Genomic DNA, 19,092 nt, shown 5'->3' on the forward strand with positions numbered 1-19,092 from the left:
GGTGCGTCATGTAAAAAATAGAGCCGATGCAGTTGCGTTAAATGGGTTTATAGCTAATAAGCGAGACGCTCGCGTTCTCTCTAGACACTGTTAGTTTACTCATTTGCTTGCTCATGACAAATAGCAACACAGCGAAAAGTATTTCTAATATGTTGGACCTTTTATTGAGAGTAGTCTACATTTACCTGAGATGTGCCTTCACAAAATATGCTGTATTTTTGTAATCCGCTAGTGTCACAGAAACGACATACTTCACCTTTAAACATATCAGTTTAGGACACAGATCTAAATCAGACACGACAAATAAAAAACAATATTGCGACTATCGATTAACATCCTCTGATAGGCCTAGTTACAGCAAAGATTATACTTATACTTATATACTCTTTGGTTACAGTACTGTCTTAAACAATTGGAAAGTTTTCATTAAAAAAAAAATCCCTATGGAGAAAATGAAATACTATGAAAATAGTTTTAGTTATGATTTTTTTCCCCATTTGGTTAAGTCTAGTTAGTTTTGTATCAAATACAATGTGATTTTCGGTGATCGAGATCTGGCAGCAGCTCATTTTTCCTCTTGGGCAAGCTATCAGCTCACAGCTTATCCTGCTTATGAAATTCGCCATAGGCCAGCAAACCAATGAGAACGCGCTACAATGATGACGCTCCATAACAAGTAAATCAGCTGTAAATCAGCTTACCCGGAAGTCTCCGTAACTGGCAGATTTAAAGAAAATTACCGTCGTTTGGCAAATAAATAAATTACGGACAGTTACATACGCATTGCCAATCATGTAGGCTTTATGGTACACCTCAAACAAGGGAATTAATAGTAATTTATAATGTTAATATTAATTGCCAAGTCCACGAATGGCCTGGGTATGCAGAGCATTCGCAGCTTATATGGACCGCACGCCACTGTTCTACGTCCATTGCAAATCGCACCATTTTTTCCGGGTCAGTGCGTCTACCTTGGGTTGTTTCATCAAGATATGGTGATCATCGAGATCACCAAGATTACCAGGTATGGGCCACTTTTAAAAGAAGATGTACTGTAAGCTGGTCATCAAAAAAATCTGATATAGCCAGCAAATCGGAATTGGGCATCAAGAGCTACAGTGTAAATTTGGCCTATTAGTCAAAGATCATCTTGTTTGAGAAATCAAGAAAGAAATGTTACCTTGCTATAAAAAAGTACCCTACAATAAATTTCATAGTGAGTGAGAAAGAGGAAAAGAATGGAAGAGAGGGAGAACGATGTGAAAATGATCTGAACCGAAGACAAAAGCAACAGTGCCTTGGCTATTTTGTATCACAGTGGAGTTGTGGCAAACAAGCCCATCCATGTGCCAATAAATAAACTCCAGCCTGAGGCAGTATCAGTACAAGAGAACTGGTGGGAGAAAGAGAGAAAAATAGAAAAAGAAAGAGTGATAGATCTTGCACCTGAGCCAATGCCATAGAGAGACACAATATTATGCAATACCCAGTGGAGCCCACCATCTGACAGCCCAAACACCAGCACAGCATCTAAAGTGACGTTTACCTTCAATATGACCAACTACATCCAACATCCAACTAATTAGCACTTTTAATTTGCCACACACAGGATATGATTGCCAATTTCACTAGCAACCATCTCATTTAACTTTGCAGCAATATTTGGTGTTCACATTAGTGTGAAGTGACTTATATATTGAGAATCATTTGTAGCTAAATTTATACCCACAGAGGATGCTGTTAAAAAAAAAAAAAAAAAAAAAAAAAAAAGACAATACCACATAAACAGCAAATCAACATATTTGATTAATCGATCTGAAAAAAAGAATTCTTTAAATTCAGTAGATTTCCTCACACTTTCCCCCAAACTCACTGGTTCAATCAATGCTGCTGTATCGAACTGGTTGGGAAAATCAAACAAACAGAATGTTTTGAAACCACCACAGAACATTTTAACTTTCGAGGAAATCAACCTACCAATGGTTAACTTCAGGAGAACGTTTTTATACATCAAAAAAAAAACTATACACAGCAGATTTAAACAAGTGTGTCTCACAGGGGATAAACAGAGACTCTAGATGTACTGTGTCCCAATGGATGGACTGGTATGAGATATTTTTTCTATGTGTCTGGGGAGGATTAGGCTCCCTTGCGTCAAGCATATCCCCTTGATGCTTTGCTTTAGAGTATAAACCATTAAGTCTTGCTACCCAGTAACAGAGAATTTTTGACCTTGTAGCAGTTGGAAGAAAAACATTTTCAATTTCTGCCAGAATTGCACCTACTACGACATATTGCACGTCATACATTCAAATGCTGCCAGATGCCAGAGAACTGTTATTGAAACTGTGAATGCTTTAATGAAGTTCACACATTTAACTAAGGCAAAATTTTGGCTCTTCTGAGTTTTTCTTTTAGCAGAGTAAATGTACTGCTGATGGTAAACACAGCTGTCCCCACAGAATGTCATTTTAACACAACGTCTAACGTGGTCACGTGGTCAAAGAACTGAAAACCTTTCACTTAACATTCTGTGGATCCTCTCAAGAGTCACGACGTTATATTTTATGACCAGTTTTGAGTGAGGAGAAATCAGAAAATGAAGACAAAAATATGATCCTTAACACAGGAAAATACAAGATTTTAGAGAGTTTAGCCTTTTTTAAATACTTTCTTTCAACACATAAAAGCAATACAATTTTGTGACATTATTAATAAATAAATTCAGATTTATATAAAGAAAAATAAATGGATATTAGCAGATATTTAAGTACTGAGTGCTTTTTTGGCATGAAATTTCACCCAATCTATTATGAAAATGCATTTAATAGATCTCATTGTGAACAATTAATCCATTAATCCTTCCAGTGAAAACGACAGACTTCTCTCTGGTGACGACTGCCAGACTTCTCCAATCGTTTACTCCTCTAAATCCAACGGCTCCACAATGGACTGTAAGCTCACATTCATTTTTGAGCACGACACCCACATCTCAACAACCGACAGACAGAATAAAGTCTCCGTCCTACTTTTGATTTCCGATAATCTGTTACACTCGCTTCTTCCGTTTCATTCCAACTTTAATGACCAAAACCAACATCAAGGGCCATTTTTAGGGCTGCCTCTGACAAAAGATTTTCCTAGTCCATTGGTATTCGTTCATTTAAGCCATTAGTCGACTATTCGCACATTTATGATATTTATTTTTATTACTTAAATCATATACTGTTGGGCTTCAAGGCTGAAAAAAAAAATGTAACATTGCTAACATTGATGTGCATTAAAGAAAAATACTAAAAAAATAAAATAAGCCTTTAAAATATAAATTAAGCATTCAGGCACACAGCGCACAGGAAAAAGTAATGATTAAGAAAGTGTCATAAAAAACAGCAAGGAGAAAGTCTGAACATTTTAATAATTTATTAAAAAACTAGTGTTTTCTGAGTCAGTGTCAGCTGCAAAGATGAAGTTGCTGACTCATCATCTCCGCAGTATAGTGGATGCGCTTATAGAGATAAACGTACGTTAAGTTAAAAATATCATGCATTAAGCACGGTACTAATTTAGCTTCCACACTCCGCACGAAGACTTGGATATGCACCAAATAATAGCACACATTTATCTAGATTAACGTTAGAGCGAGCAGCCATGTAAAGTGGCTAACATTAGGCTACTACTTAAAAGTTTCAAATGATAAGCCATGTTTGAGGTTGATGAATGATAGGTGAACGTTTGGATTTCCTGCCCGACATAATTACCACATACACTAGCCGTGTTAACAGTCTGTCCTTCATGGACTGCATGACTTCACCACTTCCTATGAAGATATTTTTTTTAAATTTTGGTCGACTAAGCCTCTACTCATCGACTAACGTCTGGTAGACCATTAGGGGCAGCCCTAGCCATCTTATATAAAATATTATTTTATACATTTCTACACATTTATTCATTATACATATTTTATTTCGTTTTTTATAATTTAAATTTTGCTAATTTAGTGATAGTAAACAAGATTACACATTGCTGAATTTAAGTGAACACATTTTACACAAAATGTAGCTAAAATATTTAAAAATAAAGAAACAAACATACAGTATCTCACAGAAGTGAGTACACCCCTCACATTTTTGTAAATATTTTATTATATCTTTTCATGTGATAACACTGAAGAAATGACACTTTGCTACAATGTAAAGTAGTGAGTGTACAGCTTGTATAACAGTGTAAATTTGCTGTCCCCTCAAAATAACTCAACACACAGCCATTAATGTCTAAACCGCTGGCCACAAAAGTGAGTACACCCCTAAGTGAAAATGTCCAAATTGGGCCCAATTAGCCATTTTCTCTCCCCGGTGTCATGTGACTCGTTAGTGTTACAAGGTCTCAGGTGTGAATGGGGAGCAGGTGTGTTAAATTTGGTGTTATTGCTCTCACTCTCTCATACTGGTCACTGGAAGTTCAATATGGCACCTCATTACAAAGAATTCTCTGAGGATCTAAAAAAAAGAATTGTTGCTCTACATAAAGATGGCGTAGGCTATAAGAAGATTGCCAAGACCCTGAAACTGAGCTGCAGCACGGTGGCCAAGACCATACAGTGGTTTAACAGGACAGGTTCCACTCAGAACAGGCCTCGCCATGGTCGACCAAAGAAGTTGAGTGCACGCGCTCAGCGTCATATCCAGAGGTTGTGTTTGGGAAATAGATGTATGAGTGCTGCTAGCATTGCTGCAGAGGTTGAAGGGGTGGGGGGTCAGCCTGTCAGTGCTCAGACCATATGCCGCACACTGCATCAAATTGGTCTGTATGGCTGTCGTCCCAGAAGGAAGCCTCTTCTAAAGATGATGCACAAGAAAGCCCTTCAAACAGTTTGCTGAAGACAAGCAGACTAAGGACATGGATTACTGGAACCATGTCCTGTGGTCTGATAAGACCAAGATAAACTTATTTGGTTCAGATGGTGTCAAGCGTGTGTGGCGGCAACCAGGTGAGGAGTACAAAGACAAGTGTGTCTTGCCTACAGTCAAGCATGGTGGTGGGAGTGTCATGGTCTGGGGCTGCATGAGTGCTGCCGGCACTGGGGAGCTACAGTTCATTGAGGGAACCATGAATGCCAACATGTACTGTGACATACTGAAGCAGAGCATGATCCAACATATTGGATTCCAACATGATAACGACCCCAAACACACCTCCAAGACGACCACTGCTTTGCTAAGAAGCTGAGGGTAAAGGTGATGGACTGGTCAAGCATGTCTCCAGACCTAAACCCTATTGAGCATCTGTGGGGCATCCTCAAACGGAAGGTGGAGGAGCGCAAGGTCTCTAACATCCACCAGCTCTGTGATGTCGTCATGGAGGAGTGGAAGAGGACTCCAGTGGCAACCTGTGAAGCTCTGGTGAACTCCATGCCCAAGAGGGTTAAGGCAGTGCTGGAAAATAATGGTGGCCACACAAAATATTGACACTTTGGGCCCAATTTGGACATTTTCACTTAGGGGTGTACTCACTTTTGTGGCCAGCGGTTTAGACATTAATGGCTGTGTGTTGAGTTATTTTGAGGGGACAGCAAATTTACACTGTTATACAAGCTGTACACTCACTACTTTACATTGTAGCAAAGTGTCATTTCTTCAGTGTTGTCACATGAAAAGATATAATAAAATATTTACAAAAATGTGAGGGGTGTACTCCACTTCTGTGAGATACTGTATATAAACTATGCACTGACAAGGCCATCTGCAGATTTTAGAACTGACTCAAGGCAGAGACAACACTGATGCTGATATACTCAAAATCCAAATGTTGGCGAATTAATGGGCTTGGCTTGCCACGCAGTATTAGAGTTAAGGATTTGGGAGGTGGGTTCAATCCAAAGTAGCAGTGACCTGAGAACTGTAGAATTACTGAAATCACAGTCCTCTATTTAGCCTGTAAGCAGAGCACATAACCACAGGCTGCAGCATGGTGAATCTCCCTCCAATAATTATACAACAAGTCATTCAGGATGAACTGTGTTACTATATGGCCTGTTATAATCTGGCATGAAATCATGTCACAATCACAGCCTTCTCTTTAGGTATATTTGCCAAGCAAGGGTTCCAAGTCTTTCAGTCTCACTTACATCTTTGATGAAGGACTCTAGGGTAGCATAGGCGATAGCGATGCCGTCATGAGTGCTGGTGCCTCGACCCAGTTCATCCAGGATGACCAAGGAGCGGGACGTGGCATGAGCCAAAATATCTGATGCTTCCACAAGCTCCTCCATAAAGGTGCTCCTGCCCCTTGAGATGTTGTCAGATGCGCCCATTCTGTCAGAATCAAAACCAGTGAAACTTAAATTAGTCTATGAACAAGCATTAGCTTACTAGAAATGTGAATTTTGTCATAAATTACTCACCCTCATGTCAACCCAAACCTGCATGACATTCTTTCTTCTGTGGAACAAATTGGAGGACGCAAAAGAACCATAAAAGCATCATTAAAGTGATACATATGACTCATGGTCATGTACTATATTCCAAATTGTCTGAAGCTATACAATAGCTTTGTGTGATGAGTAGACCAAAATGCAAGTTGTATAAGGCACAATTTTTAGACCATGCTCATGCTACTTTTTTGACAATTTTTGTCTTATTCACTTTTATTATATTGAAAATGTTGCCAGGTTGATCTTTAAAAAAAAAAATATATATATATATATATATATATATATATATATATCACATTTTTAGTTACACAGAAGAAATGAAGTCATAAAGGTTTGGAACTTAAAGGTGAGTAAATGATACAGTATTTTCATTTTTGGCTGAACTATCCCTTTAACTCTGTCCAAACCATTAGCATTGTCACAACTGAAAATAATTTTAAACTAAAGTAAGTTACAAATAGCATTTGAAACTGCAGTGTTGGAATGGTTCTTCATTGTTCTCCAGCGGTTAAGCCACATTACACAGGCCAGAGTCAGCATTAGGGATGATAAGACCAATTCATATCCACTAATGAGAGACAGATGATTATGAAAAGGACCTACAAATACTCTTAAATACTCTTACTCTTGCAATGCCTGGGAAAGTAATGACTACCCAGTTTGAGTACAAAAAAAAAAAAAAAAAAACCTGGTGGTTGCTGAGAACATTTTTCAAGGAGCTCGACAATCAAATATGAACCACCACACAAAGATCACATGTTTTAGGCAAATGCAGTGACTCATTATATCATAAGATGCTGAGAGTGCAAGAAAAAGCTAACGCTGTTGAAAAATCACCATGTAGAGGTGAACGAACCTCCAGGGTATGTTTGTACCTGCTCTTAAACTGCTGTATTAAGCAGTGTTAAAGTTTGGATTTTTTTTTTTTTTTTCCTCCAATGGTTAGTAGGAAAGCACAATGCAATGCAATGTAGAGCGATATGCTCAATAGTCACATCAGAGTTTGGAGGTATTTATTTGATCATTAATATACTTATATATTTACTTGTTTATTTGCTCATTTATTTAATTATTCACTTGCTTTGTTTTATTATCGTGGGAAATAAGAATCATTTTCTATCATTTTGTGAGCAAAGATAGAATAGGTGATAAAGAAAAACATCACGTCGCATAGAAATATTTCACCCAAAAGGCAAGCCTGTGGATATCACGCATGCAATTTGTCAACTTTGCACAAGAGTTATGTGGGTGAAGGAGTCTCAAACCACAGTCAATTATTCCCTAAAAGTGAATGTGAAACTCTGTAAAACTGAAACTCTCTCAAACATGACGAGAGCTAAATACCTCAATGCTGATAACGGTATATCAACTATCTTTATTTAGTGGCTTAATATTTCTCTTGTGGACCATACATTAATGATAGTGGGGGAAAAAAAAAAAAGAATCAATATTTCTTGTTAAACAAGTTTTTTTTTTTTTTTTTTTTTTAAAGTTGGTGTTTGAAGCTGCTTTTGATTTTCATAGATTACTGATTATTGTGCTGTGTTCAGACCTAAAAACTGTTATTAGGCCTATATAACTGTAGTAATATTATTACTATTATTAATAATAATTTGTAATTGTGCTATTTTACATTATTGTGCAAATTACAAAACATGAACCAATTAATGTGCCGGCCATTATAGGTCATGTACAAAGATTCCCAGATCGCAGAATTATCCTTTGTTAACAGCTAATCTGAAAAACATTCTCATTATCCTGATAAGAAGGTTCATCCTACTTTTTTATTTTTTTTTATTTTTTATAAATTGAATAAAACATCACAGAGAAGCTTTAGCTGGACTAATAGTGCAGCTCTTGGCTTCGCTTGAGAGAGAACACAGATGGTATCTGTTTTCTGCTTTGCTATGAGCCACAGCAACAAAATGCCATTTTCATTCTATTTGTTGCTTTTATATTTGTCTGTTTTCTTGTATTTTAACATCCAAACATTTTGACTACATGCATTTCATTTTCATGTTTTTCTGCAGAGTTTTTGTCAACAGATTTCACTTAGGAATTGAGCTTGAGCTGCAAAACTACATTTCCATTTTGAGTCAAGTGCAATTAGAATTTTTATCAGGCTGTTGCAATCATGTTGATTTCTATGACAATCGGAATATTAAAAATGTGTTTTTTTTTGTTTTTTTTTTACACAAATTATTTGATTTTGTTCCATGATTCACGTGCTTATTATTAACACTTAATATTAACACAATAAATGTTTTCTTGTAGAAACAATTCACAACTAGCCACGTAAGCAATAAGATGTTTCTACAGTGAATCAGTCTGGCTGCCGGCAATCTCAGGCTGAACACAGCAATAAACACAATAAAGGTCAGACAGCACTATGAAAATATGATTTAGATATTTTAGGTAACACATATTTTTTCTTTATTACAAAAGATTTACCTTTTCACAAAAGGTTTCATTTAACGCTTCATGTATTTTTTTGCATTGCACTTAATGTCCTGTTTCCATCACAAAAAAAAAAAAAAAAAGAGAAGGAAAAGAGCTTCCAAACCTTAAGTGCCACTTAATAAAAGTGTTCCATCAGTGGGGGAAAAAAAGCCTGTCCGATCAAGGACTCACACAGATGCTCTGGACCTTGTAGACTTTTGCAGTTTAAATAGTCATCATGTGTGTATTATTACAAATATGACAATATTCTGCTTCTGTGCCTGAATAGTTGACACACAATGCGTTAATAATAACTGCACAAAATAAATCAATAAATTTTACATTTTACAATAGACCCTTTTCACATTTCCGGGCTTCTTAGAAGTAGAAGTCGTCATAATTGGGCAAACTTTTATAGTGGTAAATGAGAGACTTCATTAAATATATTTTTAGTTTCCATTTGTGCAAATAGCAAAAGCTATTGAAAAAAACACTTGAAACACACTGATATATTGGATTTGATACAGGCATAGGTCTGTATCATGTAGTGTGTCATGTCATATAATGTACTTCATGTAATAAGATTTCACTCTGTACGAAACATCAAAAAGCAGTTCTTCTCTGCTGTGAAACAGAGGTGTGCATTAGATTTTTTGCACATCACTTTGGGTGTTCCTGCACACCCAGGAACCCTGCATCTTCCCTTCTTGTCACACATTATTTGCCAATGAGACATCCTTGAAAAATACCCCTTATCACACATGTTGCCTTGAGGCAATGAAAAGAAAAACTGAATTTCTGAACATGCAAAATAAAAAAAAACTTCATAAAACCTGACAAAAGGCTTCTCTACACATACTGTATTTTTTTATGTACAGTTCATGTCATTTTAAATAAGATTACTAAAGCAAATAATCTTGGCTTTTTCCTCACACCATGTGCTCCTGTGACCATGTGTCAGAAAAGGAAGTTGCACCTTCAAGTGGTGATTGATAGTGACTCCCACACCTTACTGGACTGTTCTTTGATACTTTTTCAACCATTCTAATTGGTTGCAATCATTTAAAGGGGACCTAATATGCAAAATTCACTTTTGCATGGTGTTTGGACATAAATGTGTGTTGGCAGTGTGTACACAACACCCTATAATGATAAAAATCCAACCACTCCTTTTTTTTTTTTAATCCCCATAAATCATAAGCAGTGTCTCAGAACAAGCCGTTTGCAGGTTCCTGGCAATGTGACGTCACATTAGCCACAGGCCCCGCCCACGAATGTTGACAGACACTGCCATTTTAACATAGAACCGCCCTGAGCGAGTTCACAGTGAGTTTACACAGTCTGCCATTGCTGCACTGACGAGAATGTCTCCCAAGCGTTTTAGGTGTTCTGTAGCTGGATGTACCAGTTTATTAAGCACCACCCGAAAAGGCATAAGGTCTTTATATATTTGTTTACTGTTAGTTGTAACGAGTGTTTCTGTGTACTTCGCTGTGTATGTTGATGATAATGCAAGGGAGAGAGAGAGAGTTTATGGATAATATTTTAATGCACTCTTGCGCAGTGTTTTATTAAGCTCTTACAGTGATTTTCTAGAGTAAAAACAGACGCTTCATATTTTGTGTGAAGTACAATAAATGTCATAAAACTCATCGGTAAACAGGCTTGTACTAATATAGTGGATAAAAACAAGAAGACATCAGAGACTTATTTTACAACTTGCATAATAGGTCCCCTTTAAAGAAACATGTACTAAACATAGGGCTTAAAAAAACTTTCCGTTGCCTGAGGGCAACGCTGTGCTGTAGATGGTTAAATAAATCTTTAATTTAAAAATTAAATTCATCAAGTGAATATTAGTTTTGCACATTAGTATTTTTATATAAACAGATTTATTATAGTTTATAACTATTCAAAGATACACTATGTAACTTTTTTGTTCAAAATTAACAAAATGTAAATAGTCAATACATCATCAATCCTTCTTCCAAAACGTGTCTTTGTCTTACCCTGAATCATTATGGTAAGCCTATAAGTGCTTATATTTTAGACCTGATGGGATGGTTTTCGCAGGAAATTGCGTACATACGTCTCTCGCCAGTGCGTTGGTGTGGGAGTGGCATAGGTTAGTTGTCACAACGAGAGATGAACTTTGACATGGAGCACGCTAAATCTCCAACCTCCAAGGAATCACTTGTTTAAAAAAAAAAAAAAAACGGCGAACAGAGGAGAGTCTGCTGGCAAAAAGAGAATGAACGCGACAGAGCTCATAATACAACGAGAATCAACATTGGCTTGGCTTTTCAGAGATGGCCAAAACGTAGGGATTTTAAATGTTGTAAAAAAAATTTTTGTTGTTGTTGTAAAAGAGTTTTTATTACTCAACAGGTTAGAAAGGTATTTTATGAACTTGTGAACTTACGATCTTGAACAGATAAATTGCCATATGTAGCACTCTAACAGAGTTTATTGAAAAGCATTATGTATTGTTAAGGGTCATTTCATTATGGGTTCATCCAGTGCTGTGATGGAATTTATTTTCAAGGAAGTACCGTGTCTATTAATGGGTATAGCTACAATAACGTCTTCAGCTAGTCAGCTTGAGATCCTTTCCATATAAACTGGTTATATCTCTTAAGCCAAGTAGTGAATGTTTTATGAGCAGTAGGATAATCTCTCTCTCTCTCTCTCTCTCTCTTTGGCAAGAATATCAAAAAATATATTAAAAAAAAAAAATGCAACATTTGACATATCAGACTGCCAATTGTCATTACTTTTGTAACATCATTAATTTAAAATAAATATCAGTGATTCCAATTAGTCAAAACAATTGCACTAAAATACTGAATAATAATAAAATAAAAAATAAAATATTGCACTTATATGATCAGATGACATTTTTAGATTTCCATGTGTTCACATTTGCCGCGAACCATATTCATCCACACAGTCACGCAGAGCCAAAGCACAACCAAATCAATGTTCTTCCGCAAAATCCATGCAGTTTTGATTTTTTTGATTTTTAACAGCTAGAGCACCAAAAGTTACATAGTGTACCTTTAATTTTTATTATATATAATCTTTTTTAAAAAGTTAGAAAAAGTATAACTGACTTGCACTGTTAGAGTGTTCACCATTAAAAAACTACCAACAATGATGACATTTTAACATTGGAATTGAATTATGATTGATCTTCTTTCTTGTGTTTATTTGCATGAATAATGAACATAAATATTTAGGTTAAATGCATGTATAAAGGAAAGTGTATCTATTATATCCATTTCACCATTTCAAGTTTCAAAATTCACCTTTTTGCCTTGTAAATTTTGAATTACTCTGCAGGGTGACAAATTAAAACTTTAAAGTATTTTTTTTTTTTAATATTCCATAAAGTCTCTCAATTTATATAATTATCAAAGAATTGAAAAATGTCTCATAAAACTGTTTTAAATGGAGTGGCACGTCACACAACAGGACATGTGCACTTTGCAAAGGTATTTCATGTCAACTACCCCACAAAAGTTTTAGAGAGTGTCATAAATCTTGAAAATAAAAAGCCAAAATCGAGCCAAAGCAGCTGCAAGGGCTTTTGTGAAACTTTGAGGATGTAAACTCTTCTCCAACGTTCTACAATCCCATTACGCAAATGCAATAACCACTCAATGTTTCCGCTTCACCAGAGTGCAGTATAGGCCACTGAACCCTTCAGACTTAATTGGGCGCTGTTTGAACCTGATTTTGACCTGTTAATTGGAACAAACCAACATAACTCTGGGGAGCGAAGGCAATTATCTTCTGATGTGAACAGCACCAGGACTGGGTTAATTAACAAGGCAGCACTTCACTGTTAGTGGTATGTACAGACTTAGACTGACAAGACAGTGTCAGAAAACACAACACTCTACATCACATCCCCTTCCTGCTGAACGGTCTCACAGCAATGCTTAAATAGCTTTACGTGTAGAGAAAAACTATTTTCATTGCAAAATTAACTTTTTATATACATCAACATACACTTCTCTACAACACTGCTGGCTGTTATGAACATTTAAAATCCTCAATAAATGAATTAATTCTACATCATTATTGGCCTTACTTGAAAAAGGCTAAAATCTCTGATAGATCTCAGGCACTTTACTTGTCCAGCAAAAAGTGTAAAAAAGTGGCACAAGTCACATCTGAGTCTAATTAGTGAACTGCTGTGGATGTTGTTGATGTTGGTAGTCTAATGACTAGCACAGTCAGCAGAAATCAGCCAACCCCTACAACAGTAAACAATGTTAATAAATCACATCAAAATGAAAGACAAAACAAGTAAAGAGGTGCTGGAAGTTCACTGAGGTTACTAAGAAATAAAAGCAAGACATGTTTAGTTAATATACTTGACAAAAATCTAGATATTTCATTTGAATTTATGAGGGAGGTAAAACACCGTAGAATAAATCTATGTGACAGCGAACCTTAAAAGGACAAAATGAAACAGGCAGGCCACTTTTTATGTTCTCAGAACACATTACAGGATGACAGCAGATTACCACTGACACAAGATATATCCATGGATTCCTTTTACAAATACAAGCTTGGTTTTGATGTGCAAATATCTGTTATGATTCTAGATATGAAGCTAGATATTTTACTTTATAACTTGTTAAATATGGATATTTTTCTTGAATAAACGCATTGCTTCGCTTCAGAAGGCCTTTATTAAGCAGTTTTGAAATTGCACATCACTAGATATTGTTGAATAAAGTCGTTATTTTGTTTTTTTTGGTGCAAAAAAATGTATTCTCGTTGCTTCATAACATTAAGGTTGAACCACTGTAGTCACACGAACTGTTTTAAGTATGTCTTTAGTAGCTTTCTGGGCATCTGAAAGTGTTAATTAACTTGCTGGCAATGGTGGCCTCACTAAACCATCGGATTTTTATCAAAAATATCTTAATTTGTGTTCTAAAGAACGAAGGTCTTACGCGTGTGGAACGACATGAGGGTGTTTTCATTTTTGAGAATGAAACAGAATTTTCATTTTGGGGTGAACTAACCTTTTAACAATTTGAACTGTTGTCATACGCAATTGACGAAGGTCTTAAGGGTTTGGGACGACATGAGGGTGAGTACTTAATGACAGAAATTTCATTTTTGGGTGAACTAACCCATTAATAATTTCATAAACTTCATCACTTTATGAGCCGAGCTAAAACAACAAGCTCAAAAACTGTTGAAATAAGTGAACATGGCAACAGCGTGCTCTTTGAAGCAGACTTTACAAGCATAAACAAAACACGACGCCTCCATCCACTCTGCTTTGGTTAAAATTGCTGAAAATAAGTATTTTGTCACTGTAATATTACTTTGGTGACAATAACGGACCCCAAACACACAAGATTCCAGAACATTGCTATTGCTAGAGTGAGTTGTGTTCCGTAAATACATGTAACGATAATTTAGTGGATTCACTCCGGTATTTAAATGCAGTTGTCACTCCTGAAACTTTACACTGTGTACGTGGTCTAGTATAACTGTTATAAGATGTGGCATAAGGTCTGAATAGGTTTAACTCCTGCCTCTGTAATCTGTGGTTACCGGGGTTTTGTGAAAAGACTAGTGGGCATGGTTTCACCCCGTTCAATTCTGGATCATTCAAGCACAAACTCTGAAGTCTGCTCAGCCTCTGAGGTGTTGTCATGGGCACTGAAGTTCAGCTTTGTGCTGTCAAACATAACTTCCTCTCTAATGGCCAGAAAACAAAAGGAACACTATCTCAGTGAGAGCTGATTTTTCCATGGGTTTAAGCAGATGGATGGGCCCTTGTTCCTTTGGAGAAAGACCCATCTACATATCTCAGAAATACCCCATTATGGCAGATAGGGGGAGGCTGTGATAAATCTCCTATGAAAATGATCTTTGTTCTTTAGGAAAGAAAGCTGAAAAAAAAACTGCAATAAAGATGATAGAGAATAAAAGATCTAGAAAATTCTTTTCACAAGAAGATAATATGCAATTAAAAGCTCTCAGATGCATTTTGTGACAACCAGAGGAAATTATATGCATTATACTCACTGTGAGGCCTGTCACAACTACAATAATCTCTTCTCAATAATTGTTGATAGACCACAGAGAGAAAGGTGGCATTTGGCAGGTGGAAGTTACCTGACATATATGCCGTCTACAATGCCCACTGACGCCTCTCTGGCGGGAACAAAAGATCCCAGCTGTGCCAAGATGGTCACCAGGGCAACTTGACGAATGTAAGAGCTTTTGCCACCCATGTTGGGCCCAGTGATGATCATGGCTCGCTTGCCATCCCCCTAAGGACAGGAAAGGTAATCAGATGAATATTTGTCCAAGATTACGATAAAGATTCTCAAGGAAGTGACTGATTGGTGGCTGATTGCTTGAGTATCAGAGTTAAAGACGGAGGGAGCACAAAGGTCATCTCAATCATCTGGACAGAAAACACTGAGGAGACACAGCTCATTCATTATGAAACATATGACCAGCAAAAATCTATTTATAATGGAATATAAAAAAAGGTCAGAGACAAGAGCATAGATACACTACCTTTCAAAAGATTGGGATCAGTAAAGGATATATATTTTAAAGAAATTAATACTTTTATTCAGCAGAAAAGCATTAAATAGATCAGAAGTGACAGTAAAGACATTGATAATGTTACAAAAGTTTCCTATTTCATATAAATGCTGTTAATTTGAAGAAAGAATACTGAAAAAAATGTTTCATAAAAAAGTTGTTGTTTGGATTTAAATAGGCCAATGCTTAAAGCCTCGGGTATACTTCACTTTCCGCGCCCGGACACGTCTCGTGCGCAGTCGCGTCCGCGCATCTTTCAAAGTATACTAAACCAAGGATGCGCGCAGGTGACCGAGTTCAACACATGCGCAGTACAATTTTTTCTATACTTTTACCACACATCATGTCATCAACCGGACATTCGCTGGGCAGGATCGGAGAAGCGTATTGTCACCTAGTGGACTCTTCTGTCCTGCTTGCGCATGCGCTGTTGCACGCACACCCCGTCTGCGTGCAGCCCAAATTTCGAGACCGCGCGGGCCCTCCGCATGATGAAAATATAGCCGGGGCTTAAGAGTCTATGACTGGACCATTATTGCAGTGATTATTATGTTTCTAACATGCTATATGTTTGGCAACAGTTCCCTTTCGAAAGGGAACTCGCACTGCGTCCTAGAACGCATATGGGGAACGCCCTCGCGTGACAGGTGTCTGAAGAGATAGTCGAATCATGCCAATCCTATTGGCCGGCGATAGCCTATGACGTCATACTAGTGCGACCAGACAGTATATAAGGGGCGCCTAGAGAACATGTCATCCTCTTTTCGTCTTCAGTGACTGTTTTGTCTGTTGCGATTGTTTCAAGGTAAGATCCTTTTTGATCATGTCTTAGAAGCGTTTCAAGTGTTGTGCTGATCCGTGTCCGAGATATCTGACACCAGATGACACACATGACTTGTGCGTTCACTGCCTGGGTGAAGAGCATGCACGTTCAGTTCTCAAGGGATCTGTTTGCGTTCATTGTGAGCGTCTGCCTATGCGGACGCTCCGCTCTCACCTGTCAATCTTCTCGAGGGATGAGGGACAGGCATCTGCACCTGGTGGCTTCTTCTCGTGCTGAGGTCAAGAGGAGACTCAAGTCATGGGGCTCACAGGTGGAGCTCGCCAGAAAAGTTTAAGAAAGGCGTTTCTCTTTCTCGCGATTTGGCGGCTCAAGAGAGCGATCTGCTCAACGAGGATGCCATTTCTCTGGCATCCTCTGGTTCAGCAGACAATGCTCTTTTGGCTTCAAGCCACACTGAAGGGCAGACGATGGTTGTTGAGGGCAGTGAGAGTATTTCATCTGAGCCCGCGCGACCATCTTGCCCGTGTATGTTGAGTTGTTGGACGTTATGGAGCACGCCTCGAGCAGATTAAAGCTGCCATGGGCGCGCGCTCGGGAAGAAGCGGTTCGTAGGAGGCTAGACGAACGCTTTCTTTCCGGCCATACACCTCCAGCTCCCGTGAGCCTTCCATTCCTTCCTGATCTCCATTCTGAGATCGAGAAGGCATGGAAAAACCCTTATTCAGCCCATATTCATATTCGTTTGGGCATGCGAATTATGCCAATGTCGAGGGGATACGCGAGCATGCATATGTGGCGATGCCCCCTATCGATGAGACGTTCGCGAACTATCTCGTTGGTGGTGGAGTGTCATCTTTGAAGGCTCCTGCCCTGCCTACTAGACCACTAAAAACACCTTCACTGTTGAATGGCAGGGCATATGCGGCTGCAGGTCAGGCTGGTGCTGCACTGCACACTATGGCAGTGCTTCAAACATATGACCTGTTGAAAGATTTGGACCAGGGCCAGGGTCTTTCCCCTGATGCGGTGGCTGAGCTGCGCCACACCAGACATGGCTCTCCGTGCCACCAAACAAACTGTTGCTGCGATCGGTCGATCGATGGCGGCGATGGTGGCAACGGAGAGACACCTGTGGGTGAACCTGGCCGACATCGGGGAGAAAGAGAAGGGTTTTCTCCTCGTTGCGCCGGTCTTGCCGCTTAAACTTTTCGGGACTTCCGTTGAGGTGGTGGTTGGGAAGTTCAGGGAGGCGAGGGCACGCTCAGCAGCATTTAAATCCTGTATACTGCGCCGATCCGAATCTGCACCCAGGCAGCCAGGGGCACCTGGCCTGTCATGGACTGAGGGTCATAGACAGGTCCAGAGGTCTAGCGTCGCCTCTCGGGCCCCTCCTCCGCAGAGGAGCAGGTCTCAGAGAAAGCGTGACGCTAGAAAAAAAAAGCAGGATTTGAGAGAGGTGATACAAAGCCAGCGCGGTGAGCGCCGCTGAGTGTTTCCTCTCTTTTTTGAGGGTTTTCCATCTCTCTCTCCTCTTTTTCTTCTTTCCCCCTATATCCTTCCTTGCCCTGCGCACGCTCTGACATCAGGCCTGAAGCCTGGGCCTGATGATTTGTTCCCATTCTGGAACTCCTTCTGAGGGTCCGGCTTAGTGCTTGATTTTGAGCACAGCCGTTTTTAGACTGCTGGAGTATGGCAGGCCATTTTTACATTTGGCCTCTACTCTTTTTGGTCACTTCCCCGCTAAGGGAGATTTATTCATCTTGCAGTGACTGCAGTTCCCTGCTTTAGGCTGGTGGGGCTTTTATTGTGCATACGTTAGGGTTTTTGGGCCTTTCTAGGGCCCTGGAGCTATTATGGAAGGCTGATCTCACATCCTTGCTATTGCTTCCTCTCTAATGAGTTTTATTAAAAGCTCTTAGCGGGTGTTTTTCAGAACAATTGTGTAGTATGGTAAGCTATTTTATCATTTAGCTGCCCTTTATTTCTGAAGCCTTCTAATTATGTTGGGCTTCAGTTGAGTTCATTTTTTAGTGTAGGCCGTCTTGGCCTCCGGTTCAGGTCCCTTCCTTAGGTTGTAGTGATGCGGTTCTATTTGAACCTCCGCTTCCTTGAGCTCCAGTTCTTCATGACCTTGGTGGCGGCTTTTTGGCTGCCTGTTTTTGGGTAGTGGTTTTTGTGCTTTTGCTCTGTCGAGCTTTGCGTTCGTCTTAGGTCTTTTTTGAGGCCGCCTTGACATTCTCGAGTGTGTTGGCCCTCTTTGTTATTATATTTGTAGGGCCTCCGCTCCCTAGAGCTCCGGGCTATTTCTCCTTCTTGTGCTGGCCCTCTTGGCCACCTTGGGTTTTTTATTTTTCCAGCCTCCTCTCATATGAGAATCGTTAGGTTCAAACCGCTACCCCGCTGAGTGCTAGCGGTTTCTATTATAGAGAAAAAACTTACCTAGTAGGCACCCAGTTTTTACTTATTTAACTATATGGGTTTTTAGCCTCCAATGAGCCTCAGCGAGGTCATGTTCAGAAGGTCGGCCCTCCTCTTGGGCCGCCCCTGTCCCGACCTAGGCAGACACTGTCAACCTGTTCTGACTATTTCAGCAGTAGGTGTTGGCTACTTCGGTTTCAGCCTCCCTTGCTAGTCGCTCAGCTCATTTTTGCCTCCCTCTCGTCAGGGTTGCTTGTGGTCGGGGGCCCGCCTTCTGAATTAGGCTAAGAATGCGAGTAGCAGGCCTTGCGGCCTCCTCTCCTCTGTTCAGGGTGTTCCTTTACTCCATTGCTACTGAATTTTAACAATGTTTGAGTATGTGGTTCCCTGGTGGTGTTCAGCATTTAGCATAGTGACAAGCGTTGAGCTT

At 39.1% G+C, this 19,092-nt stretch overlaps 1 protein-coding gene across 2 annotated transcripts in view; it reads right to left on the reverse strand.

Annotated features, from left to right (window-relative positions):
* Positions 1-19,092, reverse strand: part of msh3 (mutS homolog 3 (E. coli)) — an 84,254-nt gene that overhangs the window by 19,351 nt on the left and 45,811 nt on the right. For both annotated transcript variants that reach the window (XM_051895015.1, XM_051895014.1), the window contains exons 20-21: positions 15,020-15,177; positions 6,125-6,311 (exon numbers count right to left, since the gene is read on the reverse strand). In XM_051895015.1, coding sequence (XP_051750975.1) covers positions 6,125-6,311; positions 15,020-15,177 — 345 coding nt within the window. The remainder of the gene's footprint in view (positions 1-6,124; positions 6,312-15,019; positions 15,178-19,092) is intronic.

The sequence above is a fragment of the Ctenopharyngodon idella genome, chromosome 5 (genome assembly GCF_019924925.1).
Source record: "Ctenopharyngodon idella isolate HZGC_01 chromosome 5, HZGC01, whole genome shotgun sequence".
Lineage (NCBI taxonomy): Eukaryota > Metazoa > Chordata > Actinopteri > Cypriniformes > Xenocyprididae > Ctenopharyngodon > Ctenopharyngodon idella.